Below are 17,951 nucleotides of genomic sequence, written 5' to 3'. Positions count from 1 at the left end.
GCCTATTATTATTATTATTATTATTGGAGGGCCTGGTTCTTTATTTCAAAAAGACATTTATCAATGTTCAGTATCAAAAGTTACACTACTGGTTTTTCTTTCTCCCAGTCGGCCCCCAAAGAGACGACACCAAAGGAGAGTATATTTTAAGCCAATTTTGCTGTAGGGTGCACACCTAACTGACCTCACCGAAACCTCACCAAAAAGGGGGGACTGGGTAGGGAAAGAAACTTTAAAAGATCAGCAGCACACTGCCAGCAGACTGTAGAGAGCTCTCATAGTCAGATGGGGTGACCAGTGTGCCCCAACTCCAAAGAAGCAAAGTTTCAAAATAATATAAAATTTAAAAACACTTTTTTGTACATAAGCTATTCAAGATTTCTCCAGCACTGATACAACGTACAATGAGATGGCACTTTTAGAGACAGCAGCTTCAGACCCAGAACAGGGTGATAAGTTTCATATGGCTAAATCAGTGGTAAAACATAATTTTCTTTCCTTTCCTTCAAGGAGGCAGGAGAGCAAATAAGTGGTCATGTCAAAATAAGGGGCACATGATCCATTCTGTGGGCGGTTGGGAAAGGGGTAGAGCTGGGACAAGGATTTGGTCTCAGAGGTCTCACCATCTTAATTTCGTTTGGTCACTTCTGATGGAAAAAAAAAAAAAAGTCGCCCCAAAATACTGTAAAGCTGAAAACCTGAACAGTGTTTTGTTTTTGGTTTTTTTTGGCTAACTGCTTCTGGAATCACCTTTCTGGTTTGGCGGGAAAGTTTTGCAGAGCAATGAGGTTTCCCAAAATGGAGTCCTTCTCTGGGCTGTTTGGCTCTCAGGAGCCCAAATGGAATCTCTGGGGAGAGGCAGAGACAGTTTGGCGAAAAGGACCCAGGGGTGGGGGTGGGAGACATGGCGAAAGGAGAAAGCAGCCTTCCAGTTAAAGGTCAGCCCTCAGCTTAAAGGTCAGCTTCGGGCAGGGTGGCCTCAGCGGAGTCGGGGTCAGAGGGAGGAGCAGCACAGGGCAGGAATGGGGTGCTCTGCATCTCATCCAGGCCAAGCAGAGTCTGGTCCGGCATCCTTTGTGTACAGAGGTGCTCCTCTTTGGTGCATATCAGTTCATCTTCCAAATCACCAACTGTCTTTTCCAGCTTGGCTACCGATCTCTCAGCAAACTCAGCACGGGTCTCTGCCTCCTTATCAGTGAGAATCTTTCTCTCTTCCTCATATGTCTTCTTTTTGAGAGTACTTTTCTTCAGCAGCACTCAGACCCTTCAGCTTCTGGTCCATCAGTCTGACCTGCTCATCCGTCTCTCGGCAACGGGACTCTGCCAGCTCAGCTCGCTCCTCTGTGCCTTCCAAGTCTCCCTCAATAATCACCAACCTAAGAGCCACCTCTTCATACTTCCTATCTGCTCTTCTGCAATGTGCTTGGCTTCTTTGAGTTGGATTTCCTGGAGCTCCATTTTTTCTTCCTCTTTGAAGGCTCAGTTTTCAGTAAGCTTCATGTCTCTCTTGCTGTCATCAGCAGCTTTCTCGGCTTCCTCCAGCGTTTCCGGGGCAGCGGCCAGGCGTTCTTGAGCACGGTCCAGCTCTTCAACCAGCTGGACCCTATGGTTCAAGGAGGCCGCCTCAGCCTGTTCCCGGGCCGCCTTTCTCCTCCACTTTCGCAGGAGGTGCTCGGCCCTCTCCCCCGCGTCCCTGGCCTGCTGCTGCAGAACCGGGGTCCTGCGCTTCACCGCATGGTGACCCCGGCCATGGTGCCGCCCGGCCCCTGCTCGCCTTCGGGTTCCTGCCTCCTCTGCCCGGAGCTGCGGTCGCTTCTCCGCAAATGGCATATTATTATTTGCTCAAAGAGGAATCATTTCAACTATAATCGATTCCCAGTTTTTTAAAAAAATACGTTTCTAACATCTGTTCTTTGAAGGGTTAGAAGACAACTCCCATTAAGCCCTTTAGGCCTGGTCAGCCTTAATCCTTAAAGAACAGCACTCTGAGAGAGAAAACAAAGGCCCAGAGTTTCAGTTTACTTATATATAAAATGTATGTTCTCAGTACACTTATGCATGATGTTCATGCATCCCAGAGGATTAAGTTCAATGTTATTCTGAACTATTAAGGGCAAAAATGAACGTAGAAACAAAAATTATTAACAAGCAACTGTTTACATTTTTCTTTTCTAGCCCCATAAATTATATCACCTCCTTTTTATCGTATGGGTGGGGGTGAAGGGCATGGGAGAGTAACACCTGGAAAAGAATCTTCCACTCAAGTCAATGAATTACTTCATTTGAGATGATTATTTCATGTACACCTCCAAATAAAGTTGACCTTATAGAAGTATGAAACAGAATTTCCAATCAGGCTAATTGTTTGTGTGACCAAAGAAAAAGAAGGGAAAATGAAGTATCAATGAAAAGGTGGCTGGGGGTGGGGCTGGGGGGTGCTTAAGCCAGCACTGGGGTGGGATATGGTCTTCCCTACCAATCTCTCTCTTTTTATTTCATGCTTTATTGGTTTATATTGCATAAAACTTAAACCCTTTAAATTTGAATATAAATATCACATTATAATAGAACAGTATTTTAAATGAGATGTTTTACAGAGTTACCCTTTTTTTAAAGCTTAACTGCTCTCATGTGCAAATTTAGATGTTTTTACTTACCAGTTCACTAAATATTCAACCCTACCATGTGTCAAGCACTAAGTAAGCAGCGGAGATTCAGGCCTGAGTGAAACGCAAGTTCCTATCCTCAAGAAATATAAACAGCCAAGTGGTAAAAATAAGCCCCCATCTTAGCTTTGTCAGAACGTAAACCCAGGGAACAAGGCTGAAAAGCAACTATGGCAGAGCCTGGAGGAGTGGGGCGAGGTGTCAGGGGAGTCTCTTGGGCACCGGGCAGTCTGGAGTAGAGTGTGGCACAGGCAAAGGAAAGGACACATGAAACAGCACCACACTCAGGCAGGAAAGTGGTAAGCTGGTGAAGCAGGAGGGGACACAGCAGAGATGCGTGGAGGCTGTGTACACCTAGGTGCTCTTAACTCCACTCTGAAGGCTCTGGGAAGGGGCTGAACGGTTCTGAGCAGGGACAGCTCAGTTTTAGGAAGCATTACTCTGGCAGAGGCTGGTTGGGTGGGATACAGACCAAGGCCAGTCCAGCAGTTTCAGGGCAAGAGGCCAAAAGATGATGATGGTAAGCAAGACCATGGCAAGTCTCAGGTCCTAAGGAAGCAACCTCAACAAAGGCAGGTTTTCATATAATGGAAACGTGTAAAGTTCTGTGCACCACTTCCCTTCACCCTCGCATTTTCCCCCAATAAAAACATAACCTTTACCACACGAGAGGCTGGTGGCTAGAGTGGAGAGGCTTTCATGCTTGCAGATGAAATGACAAGAACGAAGAGTATTCCACACCCAAAGGGATTTCTCTCCCTCTGCTTGCTCATTCCCATCACCAGTGAAACATTTCCTGGAAAACAAACATGCCCCGTGCCTGCCCCCGCAACCCCCCACCCCAATACTTCTTTGATCTCCTCTAGTTCTGTTCCATTTCCCTTCATAGCAAAACTTTCAAGTAGGGTCTCCACTGTCCCACCTAGTATTTACACTTCCACTTGCTCCAATCCCTACTGCTTCTGTCAATAACTGCATAATGCCAAATCCCACACAGGCTTCTTCTTCCACTTTGAAATACTTTCCTTTTTTCCTGTTTTTTTGTTGTTGCTTTTTCCAACTGTAGTGGTTTCTTCTCTTTTTCTGTTATTTATTCTTCCTTCACTAGATCATTAAAAGTTGGAGTTACCAGGACCCTGTCCCAAGACCTCCTCTCCATCTACACTGACTCCCGAAGCAAGTTCATCCAATACCATGGCTTTAAATATGGTCTGTATGTTACACTCCTACATTTACATGTTCAATGAGACCTCCTCCCTGAGCTGCAGGTTCTCATCTATCTACTCAAAATCTCCACTTAGATGACCAACTGGCAACTCGAACATGGCGTGCAACAAATTACTGATTCCCCCTGCCAAAGCAAAATCCTGTTCCTCCTAGAGTTTTTTTTTTTTTCCCATCTCAGTATATAGTTTGGCCATACAGCCAGACTATATGTTCAAACTCCAAACCAACTAATTATTCCTGATCACTCTCTTTCCTTCTCCACCCCACCCTCCAACATCCAATGGATCCAGGTCCAATCTGCCCCTCCCAATCTCCTGCACTACTCAAATTAGTCCAAAACCACTATCTTTTCTCTCCTAAACTATGCAACAGTTTCTTATAGTCTCATTGCCTCCACCCTTGCTCCCTACAGTCTAATCTTCACAAAAATGTTGGCATAATCTTCTGTAAACTGCAAATCAGATCACGTCACTCCATTATTTAAAAAATCCTTGACAGCCGCACAGCACAGGGAGATCAGCTCGGTGCTTTGTGTCCACCTAGAGGGGTGGGAATGGTAGGGTGGGAGGGAGATGCAAGAGGGAGGTGATATGGGGATATATGTATATGTATAGCTGATTCACTTTGTTATACAGCAGAAACTAACACACCATTGTAAAGCAATTATACTCCAATAAAGATGTCAAAAAATAAAATTTAAAAAAATTTATAAAACTCCTTGAATGAAATCCCACTGTACTTAGAATATAAATGTGTCCCATGGCTTACAACCACCCCCAACCCTGCTCCAATGTCTGTTCCTACATCTCCCAGACCTCTTCCCTAACTACATTCTAGCCACACTGGCCTCTGTTCTCTTCTTCCAGTGGCAGCAGCTGGAGGATGAACAGGAAGGGCTGACACTGGAGGCCAGCTCATTCCTGCTTTAATGCTTCTGCAATTATGTCCCTTCTGCCTGGATCTTCTCATAGGTGGCTTTTTGTTACTCAGATCTCAGCTCAAATGCCACCTACTCAGAGAAGCCTGACTAAAGACATGTAAAGTTATTCTCTATGATACCACTCTGTATTTTCTTTTTATAGCACTTACCAAAATCTTACTTATGTTCATTATCTGCTTCTTCTAACCAGAATGTGAGACCTAGAAAGGAACATCATGCCTTGTTCCCTGCATATCTTGAAGGCCAGATATACAGTGGGCGCTCAATAAATACATAATGAATGAATAACCCAATCCTCCTTACTTCTATAAATAAAATTTTCTTCCAATGGGGGTGTTACAAGAAAGGAGAGAATATAATAGAGCTCTTGGTCACTAGAGCCAGCTTATACCACATCAGTGCTTTGCTACTTTGCTTCTTTCCTATAAAAATTACATTTTCTAAAAAATCTATTCAGTAATATTCACAAACCACTGGAACAAGAGCAGCCATGGAAATCTCGTAACTGCTCTTTTCACTGAAGTCAGTGACTCCAAGTAGTTCCTCAAGAAAAATCTATTTAAAGTCTTAAACCACTTCTAAAACAAATATACATACATAAAATAAAACAGCTTACAAACAGAGATATGGTTAAAGGCACCACACATCCAAGCAAACTGAGAGCACCTCTTTACTACATGCTAATTTGGGACAGAAGTCAATGACAGCACTTTTTTCTTTGAACCGATCTTGTGCACAGAACTGTGATATATAAACAATGCACTAACCTGAACACATAAAAAAATGCACTGAATGTTGGAAGGGATGCTACAGCGGAACCACTCACTTCATGTGCATAATAATACATAATAAATGCTATAAATAAATATTTGTTGACTGAATGCCTTCTAAGATTGCAGGTTGTCAACCAAAACTTCTGTAACTTACAAAGTTCAAAAGAGCTTTGAAAAAGCTGGCCCCTTAGAGGGCTGAGTATTTCATAAAACCAAAGAACCAGTGTTAATAAATGGCATACAGAAAGATCATGCTCTTGGCCTGCTTGTGACAGAGCACGTACCCTGTGAGCTATTTTCCCAGATGTGCTGCTGATTCATAAAGCTCCTTTAAGAACAGCAAAAGCCTCCAACTGCTACGCGTTCTCTCGTACGTACCTGTGAGAATGGGAGCAGAGGCAGGCACATGCACGCCTAGCTATTTAAGAGGTCCATTCAACTCTGCCTTAGGCCAACTCTAGCCAAGTATAAATACATACATACCCTGAACTGAACGGCTCTGGAGAAAAGTTTCAGTGCTGTCATACTTCCTTGTAATAATAATCTCAACTTTTTATTAGAACCTGGAGGCTGAGCAGAGTCAGCTGCACTTGTGTTAGGGCTTGGGAGTCTGAGTGAGACACCCATGAAATGAAACAGGGCTATCTAGCTGTTGTGTGTTCAAAGACTTACCAGACACAACCAATCATTCATTATGAACAATATTTTCAATACTGTCATAATATAAAACAAATCCTTTAATTTCTCAGGTGTTTTTAAAAAACCATTTTATACTTAAGCCAGCCTTGAAGATAGGTACGAAATCTACCTGTTTACATTTTTTTACTCAAAACAACTCAAGCACCCATTCTGTGCATGGCACTATTCTAGGTGCAATAAAAGGAATTCTTAACGTTAGAAACAAGATTTCACTTTCTGGAATTGTGTTATCTCCTTTTCCAGAGAGTAAAAATAAATAAGATCGCCACTGTTTACAATTGACCTGCCCCAAACCCACTTCTGGCTCACAGAAATGCTAGGTTCTGCCAAAATTAAGATGTTTCAATGAACTCAGCTCCTACTTCCCCCAAAATAAGAAAGGAGAACTCCTTTTCATTAAAAAAATAAAAAACAATTCTCCATGGAAGGGCAGTTTCTGTTTCTAATAAGTATTTTTCTCTTTTTTTCCCCTCTAGCTTTTCTTTAAGTTTTCTTCCTCCAATACTGCCTTCTCCTGTACAAGGCAAACCGACATCTTTTTCTGTTTTTCTTTTCCTAAGAAAAAGTACTGCATCTTGAAGACAAACCATTCCCAAGACTAGTGATAAATATTAAAACAAACAAAAAAAACTTTAAAGGTGAATCACCTACATTACCTTAATGAAGTAAAAAAATAAAAAGCAGTTGCACTAAGATAGCTATTCCAAATATCTGTGTTTAAACAATTTTTAAAACTGTTTATTTATTTTGTAAGAATGTACCCCTAGTCCAAAGTTAACTATGTTTAAAAAAATTTTTGGCCAAAAACTTTACAAAAACATTTTCAGTTCAACCTAATGAAAGTGATATCTAGAAAATATTTGACATCATTAAGTCTGCCTTAGATAGTTCCGATTCTAAAGCATTCCTAAGGCACGGTGTTCTGGAAGACAAATGTGCTTCTGTGGCGCTGCGTGGCGTATGCGGCATCCGTGACTGGCTGCAAGTGAGCCCTGGCAGGCTCCTTCCTCCTGACGCTGGGGGACTGTGAGAGGAGTCAGACGTAGGCCCCCAGGGCTGCATGGAACTCTGTGAGACACTGGACCAGCTGCTGGAACTTGGGCCTCTCCTCCGGATCTAAGGCCCAGCAACAAGCCATCACAGCAAATCTGCAAAGTGACAAGACCAGAATATTTGGCTAGTGATGATATAGTACTCCTAACCTTTTGGTCAATATGATACCAGTTATGTTGTCTATCTAAATGTGGGCGTGGAGAGGACGATATATTTAAAAAATCAATCAATATTACTATCTGTTGGCAGAGCTAAAATGAGTTATCTGGATGATATCTGTGGATTTCAATTCTGAAACATGTCAAAATATATCAGCAAATAGAGATTGTATATAACTACCTAAAACACAGTCAAAATAATAACCTGTGTTATCCTGTACAGTTGACTCTTAAACAACACAGGGGTGAGGGGCGCCGACTCTCTGCATAAAAATCTGTGCATAACTTATAGTTAGCCCTCCGTATTCCCAGTTCCCCCTCATCCGCATATTCAACCAGCCATGGACCATGTAGTACTGTAGTATTTATCACTGAAAAAAATCCACACGTAAGTGGACCCACATAGTTCAAACCCGCATTGTTCAAGGGTCAACTGTATTTGAGTTCTGAAAGAAAGAACTTGGAAGAAGAGGAACCTTTAACTAAACTGTAAGAACCCTGGATCTACAGTAAAATCTGTGCAAAAGCTGCCACCTTGCCACAGTATAAAAACCTTCAGGGGATTCTGGAACTGAGACTCAGTCACCCCTGAACAGCCTCCTGCTCACTCCGAGCCCATTATATGGGAAGACTAGCCATGTGATAGAAGCAGGAAACAGGAACTATCCCACTCACCAGACCAGAACATCTTCCTTATACGTATATCAGTTCACACCAGCTGGCAAGGCACAACAGCAATGAGAAAGGCTCTTTATAACTAAGGATGTCCTTAAGGCTGTGTAGGTCCTCACTCTACACAGGAAAACCGACAGTGTTCAGTGTTTTCTCACTATGTACATAAGTCTCTTGGATTAAATTAATCACTACAAATATGAGATACAAAAAGTCCTAATGTCAAATGCATTAAAAAGAATGAATGAGTCTGGCTGACTTTGTAGTTTCTCTACAGGAGCATAATTCAGGTCCAAAGAGGCATTATTCTCAAAAGGGAAGTCTCTGTACGAGTATGGACACCTGTTCTTTTTCTTTTATCCAAACATCATAAATGGAATGAAATCCATGTCTTCAAGCTCAGAAAAAACTTACAGTTCATCAGGACAGTTGATCGGCTGGGCTATTCGGTAACCGTCTTTCAGGTACGCGGCCATCTCAAACGGGTCGATGTCCACGTAGGGCGTTTGGCCCAGGGTCATGAGCTCCCACAGCGTCACTCCAAAGGCCCACTGAGAAGAAGAACGGCAACACCGTGAGGGGATATTTAAAACAGCTGTCAGAGTGCTGCTGCCTGTGGCCAGGTAGGGACCAAAAATAGCAGATTGATCAACTCTTTATTTTTTTTTTTTGGTGGCATGTGGGATCTTAGGCGTGGCATGTGGGATCTTAGTTCGCCGACCAGGGATTGAACCCGCACTCCCTGCACTGGAAGCATGGAGTCCTAACCACTGGACCACCAGGGAAATCCCAGCAGATCAATCTTTTTTTTTTTTTTTTTTTTTTTTGCGGTACGCGGGCCTCTCACTGTTGTGGCCTCTCCCGTCGCGGAGCACAGGCTCCGGACGCGCAGGCCCAGCGGCCATGGCTCACGGGCCCAGCCGCTCCGCGGCACGTGGGACCCTCCCGGACCGGGGCACCACGAACCCGCGTCCCCTGCATCAGCAGGTGGACTCTCAACCACTGCGCCACCAGGGAAGCCCTAATCAACTCTTAATGAAAGCAAAATGTTATTTATAAAAAGAAGTCTACCATACCCAGTTAGATTCTCTTGTTGGACAGAAAGGAACATTTTAATGAATGCATCCTTTAATGTGAATATCATTATTGTATATTCTAAGGTAATTAGAGCCATTGGAAAGAATTATTTTCACTGTTGCTTACAAGCCCCACCACCCAAAACTGTTAATTATGTCTAAAATTTTCCTAATATGTAAATGTGTTACTTTAAATACCATAGCTAGTCTGCATAGTTGAGAAGTGGAAAATGCAAATCATGTAAAATATAATGTCATGGATTTTTTACTATATTCAGATAATTTAAATTAACAGATGAAAGTATACTGAAAGAATATCCTCCAACCTTGCTTGGGTAAAATATCAGATTTATTTAAAATAAACATGTAAACTATTGGTAGGAGCAGAAATCATAAGCAGTGGCAACAGTGCTCAGTCATGGTCCAGCCAGAGCTCCTCAGTTTGCCTGTGGCTTCTGGGCAGTGTGTGGGTGGCAGGAATATGTCTCCACAAAGCTGCTGCCATGAGGCAGGGCAGGACTCAGACTGGGGGCTCCCACTGATCTGCTGCCACGCGTGGGCCTTGAGGTCAGGAGAGCTGAAGGTGGATGAGGAGGAAGATACCTGTGTACCATGCTATCATGTTTATGAATACCTTCAAGTTCTAGACATTTTTTTTTCATTTTTCATTTTTTTTTTCCCATTTAACTTTCACAACGAACCTATGAGCATCACCAGTAGCCCAATTTTACAGATGAGGAAACAGGTTCAGAGAAATAACTTGCCCCCCAAAACACTATTTATAAGTGAAGGGGGAAAAAAGGAAAGGGCAAAAGGAAAAAAACACAAGAACAGGTCTCTTTATAAAATCTAAGCACATTGCATCAAATTTTAAGTTATTTTGTTCAATAATAATGAAATACTATCTAAAGTATACAGATTTTTTAAAGCCTTATATTTGTGAACAATAGTTTTATTTCTTATTATAATCTAGACAAATAAGGAAACAATGGAATGATATCTTAGAATATTTTTTTAAACTGTCAATGAAGAATTCTATACTAAGCCAAAATGTACTTGAAAAATGAAGACAAAATACAGTTTTTCAAACAAAAGCTGAGAGAATATGTCACTGGCAGACCTACACTTCAAGACACGTTAGAGCAGTTCTTCATGTGGAAAGGAAAAACACCAATGGGAATTTGGATCTACACAAAAAATGAAGAGTGCTAAAAATATATGAACAACAACTAGGTATTTTTTCCTCATTTAAAATTTTCTCTAATAGACTGTTTAAAGCAAAACCCCAGGCACTGTGGGGTTTATAATATAAATGGAAGTAAAATGAATGCCCATAATAGCATAAAGGATGGAAGGGGATGAGTGGAAATACTGTATTGTAAGCTGCTAATATTAAGCATGAAGTGGCATAATATTCGAAAGTAGAAGGTGTACACTGTAAGCCCTAGAACAGGTTTCCCAACTTCAGCACCAGTGACACTGTGGACTGGATGAGTCTCTGTTGTGAGAGGCTGTCTTGTGCGTGGCGGGATGTTTAGTGCAGCAGCATCCCTGGCCTCCACCCACTGGATGCCCCAAGTTGTAATAACTGAAAATGTCTCCAGATATTGCCAAATGCCCCACACCCCCAGGAGGGAGGGTGCAAAACTGCCCCCAGTTGAGAAACCCTAAGCCAGACTGATGAAAGAAAATAAAAAGACACAAATAACCAATATGAGGAAGAAAAGAGGAAACATCATTACAGATTCTACAGACATCAAAAAATATTATAAGCAACTCAACTTTATTATGCCAATAAATTCAATAACTTAGATGAAATGAAAAAATTCCTTAATATATACAAGTTACCAAAATAGATACAAGAACAGAAAATCTATACAGCCCAATATTTCTTAGAGAAATTGAATTCATAATTTAAAATCTTTCCACAAAGAAAACTCTGCATCCAATTTCACTGGATGAATTCTATCAAACTTGAAAGAAAAAAAATACAGTATTAGTTTCCTAACACAATGTTAGTTTCCTAGGGCTGCCATAACAAAGTACCACAAACTGGGTGACTTAAACAATGGAATTTGCCTCACAGCTCTGGAGGCTAGAAGTCCAAAATCAGGGTGTTGGCAGGGCTACACGCACTCTGAAACCCACAGGGGAGAATCCTTCCTTGCCTAATCCTACCTTCTGGTGCTTTGCCAGCAATCCTTGGTGTTCCTTGGTTTGCAGCTGTAGTACTTCAATCTCTGCCTCTGTTTTCACACAACATTCTACCCTTGCATGCCAGTGTCTCTTCTTATAATGACATTAGTCATACTGGATTAAGGTCTACCTTAATTATGACTTCATCTTAACATTATATCTCTAATGACCCTGTTTCCAAAGAAGGTCACATTCTGAGGTATAGGGGTTAGAACTTCAAACTATCTTTTGGGGGAACACAATTCAAACCACAGTACAATCCTACACAAACTCTTTTAGAAAACACGGGAGGATGGAACACTTCTCGACTCATTTTTAGGCCAGCATTATCCTAAATACCAAAACCAAAGAGTTTAGCTTTTTGGAACTTAATATGTTTTTTATTAATTGTTTACCATTAAGGTAGAACAATGGCCATCCTGAGGTCTGTGCTTTGGGAGGAGGGAAGAGACAGGGATCAGATGCAGAAGAATGTATATTTTTAAAATCTTCATAGAGACAGAGTCTACTGGAATTTCCCTAAACCTATTGGTTTAAGGGGAATCTTCTATTCTGCTTAAAAATGGAAAAACGATTTCAAATTAATAAAAGTTAAAGGAAGGTGCCTGCTGACATACAGGTGTTCGTCTTTAAACTTTATATGAGCTTTTAATAATGACAGTAATTAGTCATTGTAATGCTTAATTTTTAAAATAGTGTCCAGGGCTTCCCTGGTGGCGCAGTGGTTAAGAATCCGCCTGCCAATGCAGGGGACACGGGTTCGAGACCTGGTCTGAGAAGATCCCACATGACGCAGAGCAACTAAGCCCGTGCGCCACAACTACTGAGCCTGCGCTCTAGAGCCCGTGAGACACAACTACTGAAGCCCGCCTGCCTAGAGCCCGTGCTCCGCAACAAGAGAAGCCACTGCAATGAGAAGCCCGCGCACCTCAATAAAGAGTAGCCCCCGCTGGCTGCAACTAGAGAAAGCCTGCGTGCAGCAATGAAGAATAAATAAAATCTTTATTTATTTATAAAGCACCCAAAAAATAAATAAAATAAATTTTTTTAAAATAAATAAATAAATTAAATAGTGTCCAATTGCCACAGGGAAGGTAGTTCACTGCACAGATGGAACAGAGCCCAAAGAAGTGAAGCTAGTTGGAAGGGTGTTCCTACCCCTTATATGAACAAGATGAGATGGGTCTGTTCTTATTCACTGATTGTGGTAGCAGCTTTGGGGAAGAAATAATCAATCCAAACTAGATTTTGGAGGAAGAAACAATGAGAATTGGTGAGAAGTGGATACTGCCACTTGATGAATAACCCCATCCACTGACAAGGGATGTTCTAACAACTTCCGACTGTAAGACTTTCATAGTAATGCTGGTGGTATCTGAGACCTGGAGTGTACACAGGTACCATAACAGTACAAAATATATAAGATGACCTTAAAAAAATACTTCTTTCACATTGTTGTATCCACATTATCACTAAGCACCCATCTAAGTTTCTTATGTTACATATTGCAGCACTAAGAAACACCAAAAAAAGAACAATGAAGCCAAAGGGAAAGTTGCAGTTTCATTTCCTTACAAGCCAACAACCAAAAAAAGTGATTAATTACATGTTGGCTCACCAACCCTCTAAAAAAAATCAAGACCAAATAGCACAAGGATAATTTGTGGAAAACTTGCTCTCTAAAGTCTTCTGATAACTGAACCATTTAAAATTTAGACAGACTTATTCTATAATTTCCTCTTGTCTGACGTCTTTGGAAAGGGGGCAATGAGAAGGTCAGCCTGTTTTTTCCAGAGTTTTATAAAACTTATATAAAAGGCTCTTGCTACATACATTTAAAAAACATGTAGAGAAAAACAGTGTTCTTCTATTCATCTTATTTCTCTTCTCCCAACTTGTGTTATTTTACAGCTTCTTAATATATAGGATACAAAAATTTTTTTTCACTAACAACATATACAGATGTGACTTGTCAAAAAGTATATAATACTCGGGACTTCCCTGGTGGTGCAGTGGTTAAGAATCCGCCTGCCAATGCAGGGGACACGGGTTCGATCCTGGTCCAGGAAGATCCCACATGCTGTGGAGCAGCTTAGCCTGTGTACCACAACTACTGAGCCTGTGCTCTAGAGCCCGCATGCCACAACTACTGAGCCTGCGCACCTAGAGCCCCCCTGCTCTGCAGCAAGAGAAGCCACCACAATGAGAAGCCCGCGCACCGCAACGAAGAGTAGCCCCCCCGCTCGCCGCAACTAGAGAAAGCCCGTGCGCAGCAACGAAAGACTCAACGCAGCCAAAAATAAATGAATGAAAATTTAAAAATAAATTTATTTTAAAAAAGTATATAATAATTCTTTTTTACTCTTTGATGTAATGTTCACTAATGTTGGGACTATTCAGAGATTTCCATTCTGTTACTTCAGGCTGACCTCAATATATTACATATGATGAGAAAAAAATTTTGTCCAATTCTAAATGATCTCATCTGACCACAGCAAAAGCATAATCAAGTGTTTTATGGCTAGGCCTTTCTGTTAACACTAGAAACCTAACATCCCTTTCTCATATATGGAAATGGGTTCAGATGACCAAAGTGGAATTAACTTAATGTGGGACAAGTGCTTTCCAAGCTTGGGTAATAAGAAAAATCACCTGGAGTGTTTGTTAAAATTACAGATTCCCTAGCCCCATCCTAGTAATTCTGAGGCCTGGAACTCAATATTTTTAAGAGTCCTAGCTGGGTCTTAAGATCCTGCAAACTTAGGAACTAGTCTTAGATGTGTTAGCAGTGGTGGTCAGACAGCAAAGACAGAAGACAGTTTTTATGTATTTTTATTGTAGTATGGCCAACATACAATAAACTGTTCGATTTTATATAGTCTCACATATGTATACACCTCTGAAACAACTGCCACAATCAAGATAATGAACACATCCATCACTTCCAAAAGATTCTTACAGCTCTAACCCTTTCCTCCCAGTCCTCCCACCACCACCCCACTATCTCCAAATAACCATTAATCTGCTCTCTGCCACTAACATTAGTTTGCATTTTCTAGAATTTCACATAAATGGAATTATTAAAACTGTACATTTTGTCTAGCTTCTTTCACTCTGAATAATGATTCTGAGAGTCATCCATGATATATCGACAGTTCATCCCTTTTCACTGCTGAACAGTAGTTCATTGTATGAATACAGCAGTTTACCCATTTACCTGTTGATGGACATTGAAATATTTCCAGGTTTAGCTACTAAAAATAAGGCTGCTATGAACATCTATGCCCAAGTATTGGTAAGGACATATGCTTTCATTTACCTAGGAGCAAAATGACTGGATATGGTATGTACATGTTTAACGTTTTAAGAAACTGCCACGCTGGGAATGGTCCCTGGTGGTCCAGTGGTTAGGAATCTGCTTTTCAATGCAGGGGATGCAGGTTTGATCCCTGGTCAGGGAACTAAGATCCCACATGCCATGGGGCAACTATGCCCACGTGTCCCAACTGCTGAGCCCACAGGCCTCAACTAGAAAGCCCACACACCACAACTTCAGAGCCCATGTGCCGCAAGGAAGAGCCCTCGTGCCACAACTAGAGAGAAGCCCATGGGCCACAATGAAGATCCTGCGTGCGACAACTAAGACCCAACGCAGCCAAAAATAAATAAATTTAAAAATATTTATTAAGGATAAAATATCTCATACTTTAAAAAAAGAAAGAAACTGCGAAACTGGTTTCCGAAGTGTATGTACCATATTACATTACCATCAGCAGTATAAGAGAGCTACTGTTCTTCCATATCCTTGCAAAGACTTCGGTCTTCAATTTTAGCCATAATAACGGGAGGGGAATGGTATTTTGTTGTGGTTTTAGTTTGCATTTTCCCTAATGATTAATGATGTTAATCATATTTTCATGTGTTTATTTGCCATTTATATATCTTCACTGGTGAAGTGTCTGTTCAAATATTTTGCCCATTTTTATATTGGGTTGCTTTTTTATTACAGGTTTCCCCTGCTATCTGAAAGTAGAGCATTCCTATGAAACCTTTCGTAAACAGAAATGACATAAAGTGAGGCAGCAATTACTTTAGAACACATATTACTAACACATGCACAATATAAATCGAGATAAATCACAGATGCTCACAAGCACAGTTCAAAGCCATGGTGGCTTGATGCTGAGATGCTGAGTGTAGTGTCTGGGGAAGGAGCTTGGTGGGGCCACTCTCACTGCCTGGGGTGCAAGATGCCTCTATAATGGCTGCTATAAAACAAACACTTGAATGCTATTTTTGCTTTTCACCTGTTTTTTCTGTAAAACCAAAAATCTTCTTTGGATTTCTCTTGGTTTGTGAAAACAGGTACTCACATAGGTCTTTTGTAAAAGCGAAGTGGCATAAAGCAAACTTTTGAAAAGTGGGGAATACCTGTACTGAATTTTTAGAGTTCTTTATATATTCTGCAAATATGTCCTTTACCAGATATATGATTTGCAAATATATCCTCTGAGTGTGACTTGTCTTCTCATTCTCTTAACACTATTTCAAAAAGTACAAGCTTCAAATTTTGATAAAGTCTAATTTGTTCTTTTACAGATCTGGTGGTGTCTTGTCTAAGAAATCTTTGCTTAAGGCAAAGCTCCAAAGATTTTCTTCTATTATTCTCTTCTAGAAATTTTATAGTTTTAGGTTGTGCACTTAGGTCTGTGATTTATTTTGAGTTAATTTTTGTACATGGAGCAAGGTATAAATTGAAGTTCATTTATTTTGTAGCTGGATATCCAGTTGCTCCAGGACCATTTATTTAAAAGAGAATCCTTTCTCCATTGACTTGCCTTTGCACTTCTGTTGCAAATTAGTTGTCCATATATATGTGGGTCAAATTTTACATACTCTATTCTGTTCCACTGATCTACCTATCTACCTTAATGCCAATACCACAACTGTCTTGATTACTGTAATTTGAAATCAGACCCGTAACTTTCTTTTTTCAAAGCTGTTTTGGCTATGGTTCTTTGCCTTTCCATATCAAATTTATCAATCTGTCAACTTCTACAAAAAAAAAAAAAATTAAAAGCCTGCAAAGATTTTCTGCAGAAATGTGTTGAATCTATAGGTCAACTTGGAGAGAACTAACATCTCAATATTGAGTTTTCTGGCCAACAAACAAGGTACACCCCTCCACTTATGTAGGGCTTTAATTTCTCTCAACAGTGTTTCATAGCATTCATCATATAGGTCTTTCACAATTTTTGTCATATTTATTCCTAAGAATTTCATATTTTATGATGCTTTTATGTTTTTAAAAAACTTTAATTTCTGATTTTTATTAGTATGTAGAAATCAACTGACTTTTGTACATTGATCTTATATCCTGTAATCTTTCTAAACTCATTTATTAGTTCTAGTAGCTATTTTGCATATCACATTGGATTTTCTTCATAGACGATCAAGTTGCCCACAAATAAAGAGTTACTTTTTCCTATGCAATATTTTCTTGCCTTTTATTTCCTTTTCTTGCCTTAGTGCACTGGCTAGAACCTTGAGAACAATACTGATGAGAGTGGGTGCCCTTGTGTTGTTACTGTTATTAGGTAAAAAGAATTCAGCCTTTTAGCATTACGTATGATAATAGCTATAGGGTTTTGCTTTTGTTTTCTGTAGATGCCCTTTATCAGACTGCTAGGAATTTTTACTAGAAATGAATTTTGGATTTTTTTCTAATACTTTTTCTGCATCTACTGAGATGATCATATGGTTTTTCTTTAATATGTAATACAGTAAACTGCACTGCTTGATATTTCAAATGATTGAAAAAGCTTGTATTCTTGGGATAAAGCCTACGTGGTCATAATATTATTTTTAAATATATTCATGGGTTCTAAACTTGTTTAATTTTTGCATCTGTGATCATGAATGATAATGATCTGTAGATCAGTTTCAAGGTAATGGTGACTTCACAGAATGAGTTAGAAAGTATTCTCTCCTCAACCTTCTGAAATTGTATAGAATTTTTATTATTTCTTCCTTAAATGTTTGAAGGCATTCAGCAGTGCCCTAGAGTTTCATCTAGACCTAAAATTTTCTTTTGGGGCAGGTTTTTAACTAAATATTAAATTTTGGGGGAATTACCTGGCAGTCCAGTGGTTAGGACTCCACACTTTCACTGCTGAGGGCCTGGCTTCAATCCCTGGTTGGGGAACTAAGATCCCACAAGCCATGCAGCAAGGCCAAAAAAAAAAAAAATTCAATTTTTATATGGTTATTCAGATTATCTACTTCTTGAGGGAGCTTTGAAAATTCTTATCTTCCAAAGAATTTGTCCATTTCACCTAAGTGTCTAAATTTATTGGGAAAAAGCTGTTCATAATATTCTCTTACTATTAATACCTGTGAGAATCTTTAATGATATCATCTCTCTCATTCATTATATCGTTAATTTGCAACTTCCTTTTTTCCTGATTAGTCTGGCAAAAGATTCATCATTA

General features: G+C 40.2%; 1 protein-coding gene and 1 pseudogene across 2 annotated transcripts in view; both read right to left on the bottom strand.

Annotated features, from left to right (window-relative positions):
- Window positions 1-454: 454 nt before the first annotated feature.
- On the bottom strand, window positions 455-2,168 carry LOC102989644 (tropomyosin alpha-3 chain-like; annotated as a pseudogene).
- Window positions 2,169-5,159: 2,991 nt separating this feature from the next.
- Window positions 5,160-17,951, bottom strand: part of RYK (receptor like tyrosine kinase) — a 94,829-nt gene continuing 82,037 nt past the window's right edge. For both annotated transcript variants that reach the window (XM_024131896.3, XM_024131897.3), the window contains exons 14-15: window positions 8,603-8,739; window positions 5,160-7,453 (exon numbers count right to left, since the gene is read on the bottom strand). In XM_024131896.3, coding sequence (XP_023987664.1) covers window positions 7,342-7,453; window positions 8,603-8,739 — 249 coding nt within the window. In that variant the 3' untranslated portion in view covers window positions 5,160-7,341. The remainder of the gene's footprint in view (window positions 7,454-8,602; window positions 8,740-17,951) is intronic.

The sequence above is a fragment of the Physeter macrocephalus genome, chromosome 1 (genome assembly GCF_002837175.3).
Source record: "Physeter macrocephalus isolate SW-GA chromosome 1, ASM283717v5, whole genome shotgun sequence".
Lineage (NCBI taxonomy): Eukaryota > Metazoa > Chordata > Mammalia > Artiodactyla > Physeteridae > Physeter > Physeter macrocephalus.
This window is presented reverse-complemented; position numbering and strand designations above follow the sequence as displayed.